At 26.1% G+C, this 16,834-nt stretch overlaps 7 protein-coding genes across 7 annotated transcripts; 2 read left to right on the top strand and 5 right to left on the bottom strand. All coding sequences in view use genetic code 12, as the record gives it.

Annotated features, from left to right (window-relative positions):
• Positions 1-81: 81 nt before the first annotated feature.
• Positions 82-4,125, top strand: KGF55_000575 (uncharacterized protein; the record flags this gene model as incomplete). The annotated part of the gene is made up of 1 exon (XM_051760824.1): positions 82-4,125. The coding sequence occupies one exon, from the start codon at positions 82-84 to the stop codon at positions 4,123-4,125; it is 4,044 nt and encodes a 1,347-aa protein (XP_051616520.1).
• Positions 4,126-6,297: 2,172 nt separating this feature from the next.
• KGF55_000574 (uncharacterized protein) lies at positions 6,298-7,740 on the top strand (the record flags this gene model as incomplete). The annotated part of the gene is made up of 1 exon (XM_051760813.1): positions 6,298-7,740. The coding sequence occupies one exon, from the start codon at positions 6,298-6,300 to the stop codon at positions 7,738-7,740; it is 1,443 nt and encodes a 480-aa protein (XP_051616519.1).
• Positions 7,741-7,909: 169 nt separating this feature from the next.
• On the bottom strand, positions 7,910-9,079 carry KGF55_000573 (triglyceride lipase; the record flags this gene model as incomplete). Its single annotated transcript, XM_051760802.1, has 1 exon — positions 7,910-9,079. One exon carries the CDS (start codon positions 9,077-9,079, stop codon positions 7,910-7,912), a length of 1,170 nt encoding a protein of 389 aa, XP_051616518.1.
• Positions 9,080-9,381: 302 nt separating this feature from the next.
• COQ6 (putative N,N-dimethylaniline monooxygenase) lies at positions 9,382-10,854 on the bottom strand (the record flags this gene model as incomplete). The annotated part of the gene is made up of 1 exon (XM_051760791.1): positions 9,382-10,854. The coding sequence occupies one exon, from the start codon at positions 10,852-10,854 to the stop codon at positions 9,382-9,384; it is 1,473 nt and encodes a 490-aa protein (XP_051616517.1).
• A 272-nt stretch (positions 10,855-11,126) lies between these two features.
• SUA71 (transcription factor TFIIB) lies at positions 11,127-12,176 on the bottom strand (the record flags this gene model as incomplete). Its single annotated transcript, XM_051760780.1, has 1 exon — positions 11,127-12,176. The coding sequence occupies one exon, from the start codon at positions 12,174-12,176 to the stop codon at positions 11,127-11,129; it is 1,050 nt and encodes a 349-aa protein (XP_051616516.1).
• Positions 12,177-12,959: 783 nt separating this feature from the next.
• KGF55_000570 (uncharacterized protein) lies at positions 12,960-13,796 on the bottom strand (the record flags this gene model as incomplete). Its single annotated transcript, XM_051760770.1, has 1 exon — positions 12,960-13,796. One exon carries the CDS (start codon positions 13,794-13,796, stop codon positions 12,960-12,962), a length of 837 nt encoding a protein of 278 aa, XP_051616515.1.
• Positions 13,797-14,057: 261 nt separating this feature from the next.
• Positions 14,058-16,694, bottom strand: TPS2 (trehalose-phosphatase; the record flags this gene model as incomplete). The annotated part of the gene is made up of 1 exon (XM_051760759.1): positions 14,058-16,694. The coding sequence occupies one exon, from the start codon at positions 16,692-16,694 to the stop codon at positions 14,058-14,060; it is 2,637 nt and encodes an 878-aa protein (XP_051616514.1).
• Between the last annotated feature and the right edge of the window lie 140 nt (positions 16,695-16,834).

Below are 16,834 nucleotides of genomic sequence, written 5' to 3'. Positions count from 1 at the left end.
TACTTAATAACTATTTGCAGCACAACTTCATCTGATTGTTTGATTCTCTCAATTGATTAGAGAAAGCACAAATAAAACAATATGAGTCAAAGTAATGGTCAATCTCCTCAAAATATAAGTACAATTGGGAAGAGTAATTCCATTCGAAGTAATAATGGAAATTTAAATAATAATCATAATCATAATCAATCATCAATAATTGAAGATTCAAATAGAACTCTAGCTAATAATAATAATGAAACTCCAATTAAACCTATTCAACGTGATTTGTCACAAAGATCAATAAGACAAGTATCACAATCAACTCCAAATACAACAAATTCAAATCAAATACGACAACAACGTCAATATAATTCAAATAGACTTCCTTTAAATCTGCCGTCACCAGGAGGTAAAAGAGCATCACAATCACCAAACCCTACAAATGATTCAAAACAACATCTTATACGACAATTTAAATTAATATCAGTAAATTTTAAAGAAGCAGCATTAGATAGTCCAAGTTTTAGAGCATCAACAAATCATTTAGATTTACAAATTAATAATATTGAACAATGGTTAATTGCATTAAATTCTTCAATAAAGAAAATACCAAAATATGTTAAAGAAGTTGAAATTTTTTGTAATTCATTTTTAGAACATTTAGTTCCAAATTTTTTACAAGATGGTATGATTGATCAAGAATATACTGTTAAATCATTATATGCATCATTAGATGGATTTAAAACTATATGGACAAAATCTTTATTTTCTTTAACTACTCCACCACAAATTTTAAATGATTTAAATAATTTTAGAAAAATTGAAATTTCAAATTATAAAGAATTAAGAAATAAATTCTTGATATATCAAAAAAAATATGATAAATATTTAAGTATATTTGTAAGTACTTCAAAAACAAAAGATGCTATAATGGTATTAGAAGATGCTAAACAATTATATGAAGTTAGAAAAGAATATATTCATATATCATTAGAATTAATTGTTGAATTACAAAATTTAAGTCAAAAATTAGATAGATTATTAGTATGTTTAAATACAAATTTATGGCAAAAAAAATGGAGTCATTTTGCAAATGATAATTTATATAATTATAATAATATTAAGGAATCTTGGGATATGGTTCAAAAAGTTCAAGCATGGAGTGATTCTTATTCAATAGCTATAGATAAATTAAAATATGATATGATATCAGCTAAAATCCAAGTTGAAGAATCTTCTTTTTTACAATTTCAACCTTCAAATAATATACATGATTATAATGTAAATATTATAAATTATAAATCATTACAAGATATAAATGAATTAAGTTTTGAAAAACATGGATATTTATTTATGAAAACTTTTATTGAAAAATCAAATAAACCAAAATGGGAAAAAAGATGGTGTTTTATAAAAAATGGAGTATTTGGAATGTTAGTATTAAGTCCCAATCAAACTTCTGTACAAGAATCTGATAAATTTGGTATAATATTATGTAATTTAAGATATTCACCAAATGAAGATAGAAGATTTTGTTTTGAATTAAAAACAAGTGAAAATAATTTAATTTTACAAGCTGAATCATTAATTGAATTAAAATCTTGGTTAAAAGTTTTTGCAAATGAAAGAAATAGAATTACAAGTTTATCACCAAATGATCCATTATTTATTATAGCATCAAATAGATATCCACCAATTTTTTCAGAATTTGCATCAACTATAAATACTTTAAAAGATCAAGAAATTTCAAATTTAAAAATTATAAATTCAAATAATGAAATTATAATTTCTTCATCATTATCTAAATTTTTAGAAATTTTTGATAAAGAATATGATAGTAAATGGTATTATAAATTACCTCAAGTTTTTCCTCCTATATTAACAGAAACAACAAAATTAGCTATAGTTGCTTATAGTACTATTAGAGCAACAGAATTACCTACAGCTTTAACTGCAAATATTTGGGGATCAGTTAATTGGGGATTATATTATTTAAAAGATCGTTCATCTTTGGGGAATAATAATGACAATAAGTTAAAGAACTTTCAAATTAGAGATGAAGAAATGATTAAATTTCAACAATTAAATACAAATAATACTATACCATATCCATCATTTTATCCCAATGAATTAATAAGTTTAGATATTCAAATGAGAGCATTATTTGAAAATATTATAGAACCAGGAGAATATTGTTTAATGTCATTTGGTTGTATATGGTCCCCCAATTCAAAACAAGAATTAAGTGGTAGATGTTTTTTAACAAATTATCATACTTATTTTTATATGCAAGCTTTAGGATTTGTTGCATTATATAAAGGTCCAATAGAAGAATGTGTTTCTGTAGAATATGTATCTCAAAAAAATTTTGGTATATTAAAACTTTATAATGTTGAAGGAACTTTCAGATTAAAATTATTTTTAGAAGATGGTATATTAATTCAACAAAAATTTTTATTTTTAATAAATAATTTAGCAAGTGATAAACCAAAAGGTTTAAAAGAATCGTTAGAAATTTTTAAACAAATTGAAAATAGAGTTCATCAAGATGAAGAAGATAATAAAATTTTAAAAGAAATTGAATTGCTAAGTCAAAAATTATCAAAAAAGGCATTACAAAGTAATAGATATAGATTTGGTGAACATACAATTTTATCAAATTCTTCATCTATCTCGCAAAATAATAGTGGAAAGGGAATAACAAGACAAATTGATTTTACACCTGAATATAAATTAATAAGTACTAAAATTTATCCAATACCACCAAAAGCTATATTTCATGCGTTTTTAGGTGATGATTCATCAATGTTTAAAAAGGAAACATCTATAACAAAATTTGCAATTTTCATGAAAAAACCATGGAGAAGTAAATATGATGGGAAAATTTTATATAGACATGCAAATATTCCAATATTAATTAATGGTTTAAAACAAATTATACAAATAAATCAAACAATTGAAACAATGGATGATAATGAATATTATTGTTTTACAAATTCTGCAAAAAGATTAAAATTTTGTTTAGGTTCATCATTTGAAAATGAATTTAAATTTATAATAACCCTGATAAATGGTAAAAAATCTCAAATTTATTATTATTCCAAGATAAATTTTACAAATTATTCTATATGGAATCCTTTAATTCGTTTAATTATTTATAGAATTAATATTGATCAAATTTCAAAATTTAATAAAAGATTAAATACAAAAGTTATAAATGATATTGGACATCATGGACCAATAGTTAAATCTATATATGTTTATGGAAAATTAAGTCATACAAATGAACCAGATATTCAAGAAATTGAACCATTAGTTAAAATTGGATTATCAGTTTCTATAAGTATTTTTACGAAAAAAATTATAAATTCAACTAATGAATTTATAAAGTTGATTTTTGATATAATTTTAAATATTTTAAAATTTATTTTGGTATATATTCAAAAAAATCAATTTTTAATATTAGTTATAATAGCATTAACATTATCAAATTTTTATTTTTTTACAAGATCTAGTATAAATTATTGGACTGTTTATAGAGGTAATACATTAGCTGAAGAATTTATACAAAAAAATCCATTATTATTACAAAGAACAGTTTATTCACAAGATATAAGAGATGAATTTTTTAAACCTTTAAATTTTGATAATTTAATTTTTAATAATAAATCAGTCAAAACAAACACTAAATCAACAAAATCAGAATTAACTCAAAGTAAACCATTTCAATTTTTTAAAGATCAAAGTTTTATATATAATTATCAAAATTTATCAATGTTATTAATTGATGACTACTCACATACATATTCTGAAAGAGATTTTGAAAATTTAAATAATTTAAAAAATCAATTTAAAAATATAGGTAAAAAAAGATATGATTTATTAATTGAATTAGAAATTTTAAATTTAAAAGAAAATCAATTATTAAAATCAAATTTTTTTGAATTTATATCAAATGAAATTTCAAAATGTGATTATTTACAAAAATTTTTAATTAAAAATGGTAGAAAAAATCATAAGAACAACAAGAAGAAGGATCAAAATTTAATTATCAATGGGAAAGATATAAATTTAATTGATGGAATTGATAATATTATGGGTTATTGTAGTGATTGTAAACAAATTTTAAATGATTTTGTATAATGGAGCGGAATAATTGAAGTACAATAAATTAAAATAGAATTGGTTGTTCATTGTTTCCTAAGTGATCTGAAATTAAACGTCAGGAGGAAGGTAATGATCATTGGCTGGTGGAAATTTTTTAAATACGTTTAATGATACTCATGAGTTGAATTTTAATATATATTTGCAATACTCAATCCAATGTTTGTATGATTCAAAATTGGACATTAGGTAGCTAGCCCTAGAGTGATCATATCCTAAGCAGTTATAACATTGCAGGACAAGAAAAGTGATGGGTCATTTCCGAGAAATTCATCACTTTGGAACATGCAATGTTATAACTGTTTAGACTATGGTCGCTCTAAGGCTAGCTACCACTTCCTTCTTGACCAACTAATCTCGCTTCTATTCGTAACTTGCTTTGAAAGTTTCAAAAGGAAATACTTCAAAGATGAAAAATTCGGAAGATTTCAAGTGAAAACACTGACAAATTCGGTTCGAGATAGATTTATTGACATAATAATAATGAAATAATATCTTACACGAAGTACAAAATTATGTTTCGAATATGTAGTATGGATAAAAGTTTATCAGTTTCAAAATAATCTGATTGAATAACTATCTGATAGATCGTCTTATTTACTATTAAGGTGTTAAGTGTTTGTACTCTTCTTCTTCCAATTTTTCTTGTTATTCTAAGTTGATCTATTATTATTTTAAGTTGAGTTAAAAAATAACTTTTATGGGGTAAAAAATAATTTATTTTTATTTTAATATAAAACTTCAACAAGTAAAGGACTTATCCCTTCACCTTAACAATGATTACTAACTTGCTTACTAAACATTCATTGATGAGTTTAGTATTAAAAGTCTACATAAGAATAGAAGAAGAAAATTAAGGAATATCTAAGCGTGATAGACTGTGATTAAGGTTTCATAACACTTAATAAAATTATCGGGAATAAAGAAAAACAAATTAGAATAATTGAAGAGTAATTATGAACAACCCAAAAAGATCAAAAGATCTGGTTAAATGTTTAACCATGATATCGGTTTAATCATTTTAACAAAGGATTGTGTACCTCAATGAGAAAAGATCTTGGTGTTTAGGCTTATAATAAATTATTATATAATTCCACCTTCCAGTTGTTTAGTATCTTTCCCCTCATTGTTGGATTCAGTTTTGCACTAATTATGTAGTTCAATCTACTCTTCAAATATTTAATGCAATTACGTCAAGTAGTAGTTTGACCTAAACTAATCCTAGTTTGGTCTTATATCCTTTTTCCTATAACCCTTCAATTTAATCGTATTTCCGCTTTTTAGTGTACAAAACTTTAATACGATGAAAAAACCGTTATTTTAGTAACAAAAGGGGAGATAGATCTTATTGTTATGAGACAATTCCTATTGTTCAAATAGGACTACAAACCATCTTATATCTTTGTTTGCTTTGACAAATAATTTACTTAGTCATCATATATTCATTCAATAGACTTAAGTGGAGAATTAATCGGAGTATCTTTCAAACACTAAATTTCATCATTATTCCACAAATTATTATAACTAATTCACATTCATTAAGCAAATTCTTGAAATTTGGGGATCTTCAATTATAAGAAAATATTATTCATTTACGATTATCAAAATAAAGGATTAACTTAAACTCAAGGAATTTCATATTTTCATTACTTTGGAGAGTTATAATTATTTATTATAATTTCATGCATCATTAAAAGCATAAACACAGGAAAACTAACCATTACATCTTTCACATATAATTCATCGGCTATTAATATCTTAAAATCAGATTATATAACCATCTTCAAATTCCCTTATGATACTTCTATAATATACTTTTTCATATTTCAAAATAACAGAATTTTCAAATTCATATCAATAAGAAGAATAGTTATTAAAAAGATCTAAAGCTTCAATATTCAATATATTAGATTATATAAAACTTTATTACATTATAACCAATTTTTCAAAATTTCGAATTTAACCAAAAGACAAAGATTTATATCTGGATTTAAAAGTTTCTTATTAGATCCACCAAATCCTCAAACTCCAAGAACTTTAGATCAAATATTATTATCTAGAAGGAATAGTAGTGTTACTAATCCCACAACAAATTCAGAAATTGAAACAAAAACTGAATTAGAACCAATTAATATTTCAACTACAACAACGATGTCACCACATTCAGAAATTCCAAAAGAAGTTTATCCATACATCATCAATGGTCAAGATATTACAACAAATCCATATCCAGTTACAAATCATCAAAATGATTTAATACATCATTTTGCAAGTATATCATTAAAAGATGATTCAATTGATCAATTAACTGTCAATGCAAAAGAGGGTTTTCATGAATGGTCATCAATTTCTATTAATGAAAAAATTAAAATATTTGAAAAAGTTAAAGAAAATATTTTAAATAAAAGATCTGAATTATTTAAAGGTCATTCAGAAATTGGTGGACCAGATTGGTTTGCAAATTTTAATGTTGATGGTTGTTTAGGCCAATTACAAGAATATATCTCTCAATTATCAAGATCTCCTGGTGAAATTGTTCAAAGTAGTCATTCTGATTTAGCAATGACTTTTAAAGAACCTGTTGGTCCTGTTTTATCTATTAGTCCTTGGAATGCTCCAGTTATATTAGCTGGTAGATCAATTATTGCTCCATTAGCTGCTGGTTGTTCAGTTATTGTTAAATCAAGTGAAAAATCTCCAAAAACTGCTTATATATTAGTTAAATGTTTTTTAGATGCTGGTATTCCATCAAAAGCATTACAATTAGTTCATGTTAAACCAGAAGAAAATCCAAGTTTTATTGATAAAGTTTTAAAAACTGGTATTATAAAAAAAGTTAATTTTACTGGTTCAACAATTGTTGGTAAAAAAATTGCAGAAGTTTGTGGTAAAAATTTAATTCCTTATCTTTTAGAATTAGGTGGTAAAAATATTTCTATAGTTTTAAATGATGCAAATTTAAAATCAGCATCTGGAAAAATTTTATTTGGTGCTTGGGCTCATAAAGGTCAAATTTGTATGAGTACTGATAAAGTATTCATTGATGAAAATATTTATGATGAATTTAAAAAACAAATTATTGAAACTGCTGAAGGTTTTAGTAAAGATAAAGATCATCAAATTTGTCAAAGAGATACTATTGGTAGAGATAAAGTTATTGATTTAGTTGAAGATGCTTTAAATAAAGGTGCAAATTTAGTATTTGGTACTTTTAATAAAGAAGAAATTTTAAATTCAAATATTATTCAACCAATAATTTTAGAAAATGTTACTTCAAAAATGGATATTAATTCAATTGAAACTTTTGGTCCTGTTTTTACATTACATAAATTTAAAGATGTTCAAGATGTTGTAAAAGAAATTAATGATCATGATTATGGTTTAAAAGGTTCAGTTTGGTCAACAAATATTATAAAAGCTTTAAAAATTGCAAGACAATTAGAAATTGGTGGTGTTCATATAAATGCTCCAACTGTTCATGATGAACCAACTGTTCCTCATGGTGGTGTTAAATCAAGTGGTTTAGGTAGATTTAATAGTCATTGGGGTATGGATGAATTTCAAATTACAAAAACTATTACAATTAATGAATAGGTTTTAATAATTTAATATTTTTAATGTTTTTATGTATATAAAAAGTCAATAATGAAAAATTAATTTAATTATGTCTAATGTTTTATAAACTCTCTAAAATAATTTATGGTTTAAAACTGTCATTTTTTTTTTTTTTGAAAATTACAAGATCATAATCCAAATTGCAAGATCATAACCCATTTTTAGCTAATTTATCAGCAATATCTAAATATAAAGCAATAGCATTAAAAGGAGGATTTTCAGCCCACATAATTTTATCATAAGTTAATCTTGCTTTATTTGTCCAATTAATTAAATCTAAATGATCAACTTGATCTAATGTTCCAATATATTTACCCCATTTTGAACTTTCAACACTTACTAATCCATCATTATCTAATAAAGAAGGATTAATTGAATTTTGATTTTGATTTTGATTATTTTTTATTATTTCATGATTCATTATTTGCCAAGTTAAATTGAAAAGATTATACCAATGAGGATTAAATCTTGCACCAAAAGAAAAATATTTTACCGTAGGATCATTTGGAACATTTTCATTAAATTTTATCATTTGTTTTGTAGTTAATTCTTCTATTGATTCAGGACAAATTGATTTCAAAATTGGTAAATCTTTTAAATTTTCAACTATAAAATCAGCAACTTCCGAACCATGATGAGGTGTAGAAATAGTAGTTAATGAAACAATTTTATAAATTTTTGATTTGGAATTATTATGAATTTTTGAAATTAAATATCTTGAATCTAATCCTCCCATTGAATGACTTATTAAATTGATTTTTATTGGTTCATCTTCATTTTTAAAAGTATTATGATGATGTTGATTAGGATGATCTTTATTATAAATTGATGATTTTGATTCAGATTTTCTTAAAATTTTACATTGTTTTGTTATAAATTTATCTAAACTTATTGCTCTATCTTTAATTTTACCAAAAGCTGGAACTTTAGCTATAAAAACAGTTGATCCTAATTTAGTTAATGCTTCTTTTATACCACTCCAATAATCTAATTCAATAAACAGTTTTTTTGTTGATGACGAGGTAGAATTTTCAATTCCTGGAGTTTTATCTTTTATTGTATCTTTTGCATCTTTTGCAATATCTTTTGCTGTACCAATTGCTTCATTTAAAGCTAAATTTGGTTTCGCAATAAATGTTAATTTATCAAATCCTGAAAATCCATGACATAAAACTATAGGATATTTTGGTGTATTATAATGAGATTTTAATTTTCTATAATTTGATGTTATAAATTTTGGTTTTTGTTGTTGTTGTTGTTGTTGCTTTATCGCTGTTTTTAATGAGCTTGAATTATATCGTATTATTGTTTTAATCATATGGTTTTGGTTGGGTATATGCTTTCAATCATTGTCTAGTACAAGTGTGTTATTTCAATTGACTTCTATTTCCAAACCATCTTTAATAAAAATTGGTTGCTAAATATTTCAATCTCGAGTTTCAGTATCAAGAAATTGCACAAAAATAAAGATCAACATTAGATTGATCAAATAGATTAAAGAAAATTACATACAATTCAATCAACAAATGACCCTTCATCAATTGGTTACTTTTCAGTTTGAATAAGATCACTATAAACAAATTCATTATTTCATTTCGTTACATAACCTTCTCTCATTTCTTATCTACCACTTATCATATTCATCATTATACTTTTCACTCCATCAAACATATTTAAAGCTTTCATTCCAGTACCTCTAGCTAATACTATTGGATAAAAATCAGTTGAAAAAACTTTATGTAATTTATCACATATTCCTAATAATGCATGATTTGCCGGCCATGCATTTGAAACATAATCTTCTAAAACTAATGTTGAACCAATATCCATTCCTCTATCAATTCCCTTTTCCAATGCATTTATTAAAGCTGAAGCATCCAGTTGACCCATATTTAAGCCTTGACCAGCTAATGGATGAATAGTATGAGCTGCATCGCCAACTAATGCAACTCTTGGTGCAACATAAGTATCTGCATGAGACATTTTTAAAGGAAATCTTGCTTTAGTATTTGGAATTAATTCAACAACTGGTAAAGGATAATTTTCATCTAAATCTCTTGAATTAAATTTAGATAATCTCCATTCAATATCTTGTAAAATTGAAAAATCATTTGGATTTTTGGCTAAAACCAGATAAATATAATTTAAATCAACTTCTTCTAATACCATTGCTGCAGTTACTAAATGTGGGAAAATTTCATCATTTACTTTCATTAATATTTCACTTAATTCAGGAGTTGATGACCAAACTATAGTTGCATTATCTTCAGTTAATGGTAATATAGCTAATGGACCAGTAGTTAAAAATCTTTGCCAACCAACTGATCTAAAATCTTCATATTGTAATTTTATACATGCAACTACTCCAAATCTATTATATTGCCAACCTCTTGATTCAATTTGTGCATATTTTCTAACTGGTGAATTATAACCATCTGCTCCAATTAATAATCTTGTTTGTAATTGATTTCCATTATTTAATTTAATAATTGGCCAATCTAAATTTGGTTTTTCTAAGGTTGGATCAATTTGATTTAAATCATGATTTTCTAAAAATTTTTCATTTATTAAAGGATTTTCAATCTTTTCAACTTTTGTATTATCAAGTATTGTTAAATCATCTTCACTTATTCCTTCTTCTTCTTGTTTTAATGTTTCTAATTTTTGTAATAATGAACTTTGAATATTTATAACTTCACACATAGTAGCTAATGAATCTTTATCAATTAATCCAATATCAAATTCAATTCTTGATGAAGAATCTTGAGAATCATAAGCTATTATTCCATCATAATTTTTAATTCTTTCTTGATTTATAAATTCCCAATTCCCTATTTTATTATTCATAAATTCAATTGATTTTGGAGTTAATGATACAATTTTATTTGTATAATTTTCAGGTGGATCATTGTAGAAATTTCGTATTGGATCTAAAGATTGACCTTCAATTAGTGTACATTTTAAATGTTTTAATTTTGGTGAAGTTTTTATAGCTGATAAAATTGTTAGACCTGCAGGTCCACCACCTATTATTACTACGTCTTGAAGGCTTGTGTTGGTTGCCGTTGTTGCTAACCTCCGTATAAAGTTCATTAATGTGATTGTAGTTGAACAGTGATTCGTATGAATGTAAAACAAAGTCTAAATGTAAAACAAAGTTTCTTTGTACCATTATAATTACGAGAATTACATTTTTATGAATTCAAAAATGGAGAGTAAACGTAGAAGACATTTTCATAGATATATATATATATCCATTTCAAACAAAAGATCGACTTATTCAATACCTGCTGTATATTTGACTAATCAAAATTATAAAAAAAAAAATCAAACAAGATATACTAAAAAGTATAAGAAGTATTGAATTAATCAATTTTTTGAAATCTATCTAACTTAACTTTACCACTCTCAACCCAATAAGGATCAATTAACTTGTCTTTTTCCTCATACATATATTTATATGATGTTTTTATAGTACCATCACTAACACCTGTTTTATCAGATATTTTAGAAGGTGCTAAATCAACTCCAAATACCATAGATGCCATATAAATCACTGTTGCTGCAATTGTTGTTGGTGATCTACCTGCTAAAACTCCAACTTCTTTACAACGTCTTGCAATATATTCAGCTGCATTAGTAATTTGAGTATTTAAACCAAGATGTGAACAAAATCTTCTAATCAAATCTTCAGCTGAAGTTTGAGTAGTTTGAATATTATCTTGACTATAATAAGCAGCTTGTTGAGGATTTGCTGCATTTTTCTCACGAATAATTTTATCCATTATACGGAAAACTTTTCCAATTTCTTTTCTTGGAACATTAGTTAATGCCCAAATTTCTTTGAATGAACGAGCAACTTTTGCTTTACGACAACCAATGAAGATAGATGCGGCCATAATAGATTCTTGTGATTTACCTCTTAAAGGTTTTTCATCATAAACCATTTTATAAACTTCCTTTGCACCATCTTGAACAATCTTAGGTAATTGATAACCATCACACATTTGGGATATTTTAGCATAAGCAGCAGCTAATGCATTATCCTTTTTATCAACTAATGATTTTGATTGTGCTCTGTTCAATTCTCTACCCAATTTTGTATCACTAGGCATATAAGATATCATTGTAGATAAATCTTCAGTGTCCAATAAAGGATTACCTGCATCACCAACACGAGATGGATCATCTCCATTTTGGTCATCGTTACTAAAAGTTCTCCATTCTGATCTTGTATCAACAACCCTATCACTTAAAACTAATCCACAACTACCACATACAATATCCCCTTCACTAAATCTTTCAATTAAATCAGGTGGAAAAATCTTACATTCAGGACATGTTAAGGTAACATTTAAATTTGGACCAATATATTCTTGAACGTCTTTAACTGAAGCAGTAGCTAAATGTGACATAAACAATTATAAAAGATAAAACTTGCTTATAATCTTTCGAAAAATTTATTTATCGTAAGCTCGAATTAACGGTACAATAAATTTGATATATGTGATTAAAATCTATGAGTCTAAATATATATCACTCTTTCTTTGATGGATTAAGTGGTCTATGGTGGTATGCTAAAGGTTGGTTGAAAGACGATGATTGTATTATTAATCTACATATAAGTTTATTCTATGATCATACTTTAAATACAAAAGAGTAGTGTAATTGGAACAAAGTGTTTTCAATATTTTGTAAATAATACACTACCACAAATTGTAAGTGCTTTTCTTACAGTACTTACCAGTCCAAAATCTGAATACTTACCAACTTTAATGTGTTTTTCTTACTGATTATAGAGACTCCGTTTATGGAATTCAATTTATCGTCATAGCAGATGCAGCTCTACTAGTTTTGCTCGTGTGCTCTGAAACTCTGACTGATCAAGAAGGTATTATATGAATAAAAAAGCATTTTTCTTCTATACCTATGTAAGACATCCTTACAACTAAACAAAGCTCCAGTAGCGGATCAGCGTAAGATGAAAAGAACTGAAGTATGAGAACTATATAAAGCTAAATTAATAGCCAAGAATTCGTAAAGAGACAAATTTGTCGAAAAATATTTAGGATCTACAAAAGTTGTTATCAAATATTGATGTATTTTGCAGCCAAATAATGACAAATAATTTTATTACTATGCAATTTCATTCATTACTCATTATAAATAGAATTTTTATATACAACGCTTTCATAAATTTATTCTACAACTTTCCATTTCAAATAGACATCTATTTCTTGACCATTCGACAATTTAATGGATGAATGATTAGGTTCGTTGTCAATTTTTGATTCTATGCAAATTCTTTCACCGATAGTTAATTTAGTATCATATATTTTGATCAATCCCATCTGTTTTTCTGAGCTTTCTTTTTCAATTGGTGCAACAGTGACAATGGTGAGAAATTCACTTATATTTTGAATTTTAGTGAGTTTGTAGACTTTACCTCTAACTTGTTTATTGGATGATTTATTTTCTTCAGATTGCAAAAGAGACTCCATTAAACTGTTGGATGAATTGTTTTTTGTTTCATTTTCCGCTACTGGTGTGATGGAATCGATTGGATCAATTTTAATTTGCTCTTCTTTCACACTGTACTGATATCGATTTAATTTATACCAAGAAACCACTTTTTGAAGTTGGAGTTGAAATAGTTTGACTATCGGGTCTTTTATATCTTCATTGTTTAATTTAGTCTCAATCGAATTGAATCTTGGTAAAAATCCTCTATTATTTTCCAAACTTTCAAATCTTAAATTTGTTGGATTTATTTCAACTTGTTTCTTAATCTTTTCAACCCTATGCACTTCGTCCTTTTTGATTTTGGATAATAATTGCCTAGTATTTAATTGAGAAGTAGGGACTTGAGGTTTTGATTTATGATTTTCTCTTATGTTTTGTTTGTTTACATTTATGGATTGTAATGGATTTCTATTTTTTTGATTTGACAAATTTAATTTCTTTGATTTTTTCATTCTTTCTATATTAAAAGACTTTCGGTCTTGAAATATTGTAAACTCATCTTTACTAGGCATGGAATGCGATTGATGTGGATTAGATTCTTTGTCAATAAATCTGGTTGTAAAAGAAATGTGATCAATATTATATTTGATCTTGTGTAAATTATTTATTTTTTTGTGTTTTATCATTGACAGAATTATTATTATTACATGTAACGATAAAGTAGAGTATGTCTAATTTAAATAAATTCCTTACGTGTATATCTAATATTGTAATATATACAAATCTCAATTTTATATCAAAGTCTATAATAATCATCATCATCATCATCGTCATCAAGTTTTAGCAGCTAATTCTGAACTTTTCTTCCTACGTAATGAAGCTTGTAAAACAGCATCTTTTGATCTTGTTGAACTTTCACTATTTGCAACATGACCACGATCATCTAATTCAACACTACCTGCACTTTCAAAAAGTGATACTGTACCAGCTAATAAACCTAAAGTTTCTATAACTTGTGAAGGTTCAGTTAAATGTGATGAAGCAACTGTTTTTTTAGAAGCTGGTCCAACAGCAACTGGATAAATTCCATATGAACCAAATTCATTTTTTGGTCTACCATCTAATTTCCATTGATTTTCTACTTTTAAAAGTGATCTAAACATATCTTCATCAGTTAAATCATCTCCAACACACATTACAAAATCAGGTAATTCATCACATTTAGAATCATGATGAATAATTTCTTCAATTGCTTGTTTTTGACCATGTGGATGTAAAACTAATCTTTTAACAATTTCACCTTTGTTAACAAATTTTGGTCTAACTTCTATATTTGCTTTTCCAGTCATTACTTCTACGTCATATTCACTCGCTATATCATTTTCCAATTCTTTATAACATTCTTCAGATTGATATGCTCCTAACTCAGGATCAGCACCACGATAATGCCAAGTTAATGCAACTTTCTTTTTTTCTATATTTGATCCTGGCGTATTTTCAGTATATTTTTTAAAAACTTCTTCTACTTTAGATTGCCATGACATATCAAAAGCTTCTGCCAAATTAAGCCATTCAGTTGATCCTAAATCTCTCATAAAACATCCATGTTCAGCAGATAATCCAACATGTTTTGGACCCATCCATTTTTCTAAAAATGCTTGATCTCTACCAGATATTATCCAAATTTGATTCTTTGGATCTGATGCTAATAAATCTAAAGTTTTATTTAATTTACTAGACGGTATAGCAGCAGCTGGATCTTTTACGATTGGAGTTAATGTTCCATCATAATCAAATAAAAATAATCTTCTGTTTGATTTTTGATAATTGCTGTATAATAAAGGTCTGTTTAATGCTGGTGTATAATGATTTGAATGTGTTATAATAGAATGTTCAATAATATCACGAACAAAAGTTGATGTCCAATTTTGAATAGTATTTGAACTTACTTTTTCAAATAAACTCTTTTCTAAGAATTTTTTTTCTTCATTTGAAAAATTTAAAGCATCATTGATAGTTTTTGAAATTCCAACTGAATCCCATGGATTAACTAATATAGCTTGATTTAAAACTGTAGCTGTACCAGTGAATTCAGATAAAATTAAAGGTGAATCATGATTTTTTTGACAAATAACGAATTCAAATGCAGTTGTATTCATTCCATCTCTAACAGATGTAATTAAACATAAATCAGCCACTCTCAATAATGCTAAATATTCTTCTTTTGGAATCATCATTTGATAATGCACAACTGGAGTATAATTCAAGGTACCAAATTCCGAATTTATCAGATTAATAAGTTCTGTAGCTCTTTGTTCAATATTTGCAGAATGACTAAAACCAGGTGTTGAAACTTGAATTAGTACAACTTTTTCTCTCCATTCAGGATACATTTCTAAAAAAGTTTGAAAAGCTTGTAATTTTTGTACAACTCCTCTAACTTTATCTAATCTATCTCTTCCAACAATTATTTTTTGACCTTTATATAAATTTCTAATAGCTTCAACTTTTTCATCAATTCCATTAGTTTTTGAAAATGCATCTTGTTCTATTTTCAAAGTATCTATACCAATTGGTAAAGTTTCAACAGATATAGTTGTTCCATAAGCAAAAACTTTATTTTTAGTAACTTCACAACCCATTATTCTTGCACAACAAGATATGAAATGACGTTGAAAAGAATCAGATTGAAAACCAATTTTATCTGCTCCTAATAATCCATCTAATAATTGACTTCTTTTAGAAAGACATTTAAAATATTCAGAAGATGGGAAAGGGATATGTAAAAAATGTCCAATATAAGCATCAGGTAATTCCATTCTTAATAATTGAGGTAGTAATAATAAATAATAATCATGAATCCAAATAACATCCCCTGGTTTATAAATTTGTTTTATTTTATTCAAATAAGCTTCATTAAATTTAACATAATCATGCCATGCTTCAATTTCTTCTTTACCATCTGAAGGAGTACCTTGAAAATAATGAAAAACAGGCCATAAAAATTTTTCTGCATATTTTCTCCATCTTTCTTGATCACGTCTTAATAACCATACAGGATGAATATTTTTTGATCCAATTGCCGTTTGTAATTTTTTTTCGATTTCTTCTTTATCTTCTTCATCTAAATAAAGTGGATCATCTTCTAAAGTTTCTGAAGTCAAATTAACTGTATTTTTTGATTTATTTTTTAATTCACCAGTCCATGCAATTAAATGAGTTTCCCAATCTGAATGTTGTTGTAAAAAACTTTGTGATGAAAATAATGCTGAATTACCACGAAATGGATCAACTTCCCAATAATAATGATTATTTTTTGGATCATAATTACTTACTATTTGTGTTGGTAATGTTGTCATAACATTTAGTATTCTTCCTGATAATTTTACTTTATTATTAGATTCAAAATCTTTTGGAGATACCGTATAACCGTTAGCCGGTGTAACTTTTAATTGCTCCAACTCCGGCATTATTTATTTTGAGTTTGAATAGTAATAAATGAATGAGTAGTGTTGATTGGTATAATTGGTCGTTAATAAAAATCAAGTCGGGATATCGAGTGTTGGAATTATTGTTGAGTATCAGTCCAAGTATATTTTAAGTATGCAAC

This window comes from Candida pseudojiufengensis (genome assembly GCF_024610245.1).
Source record: "Candida pseudojiufengensis strain CBS 10847 chromosome Unknown scaffold3, whole genome shotgun sequence".
Classification (NCBI taxonomy): domain Eukaryota; kingdom Fungi; phylum Ascomycota; class Pichiomycetes; order Serinales; family Debaryomycetaceae; genus Lodderomyces; species Lodderomyces pseudojiufengensis.
The sequence above is the reverse complement of the archived record's forward strand: the minus strand, read 5'-3'. Positions and strand labels throughout refer to the sequence as shown.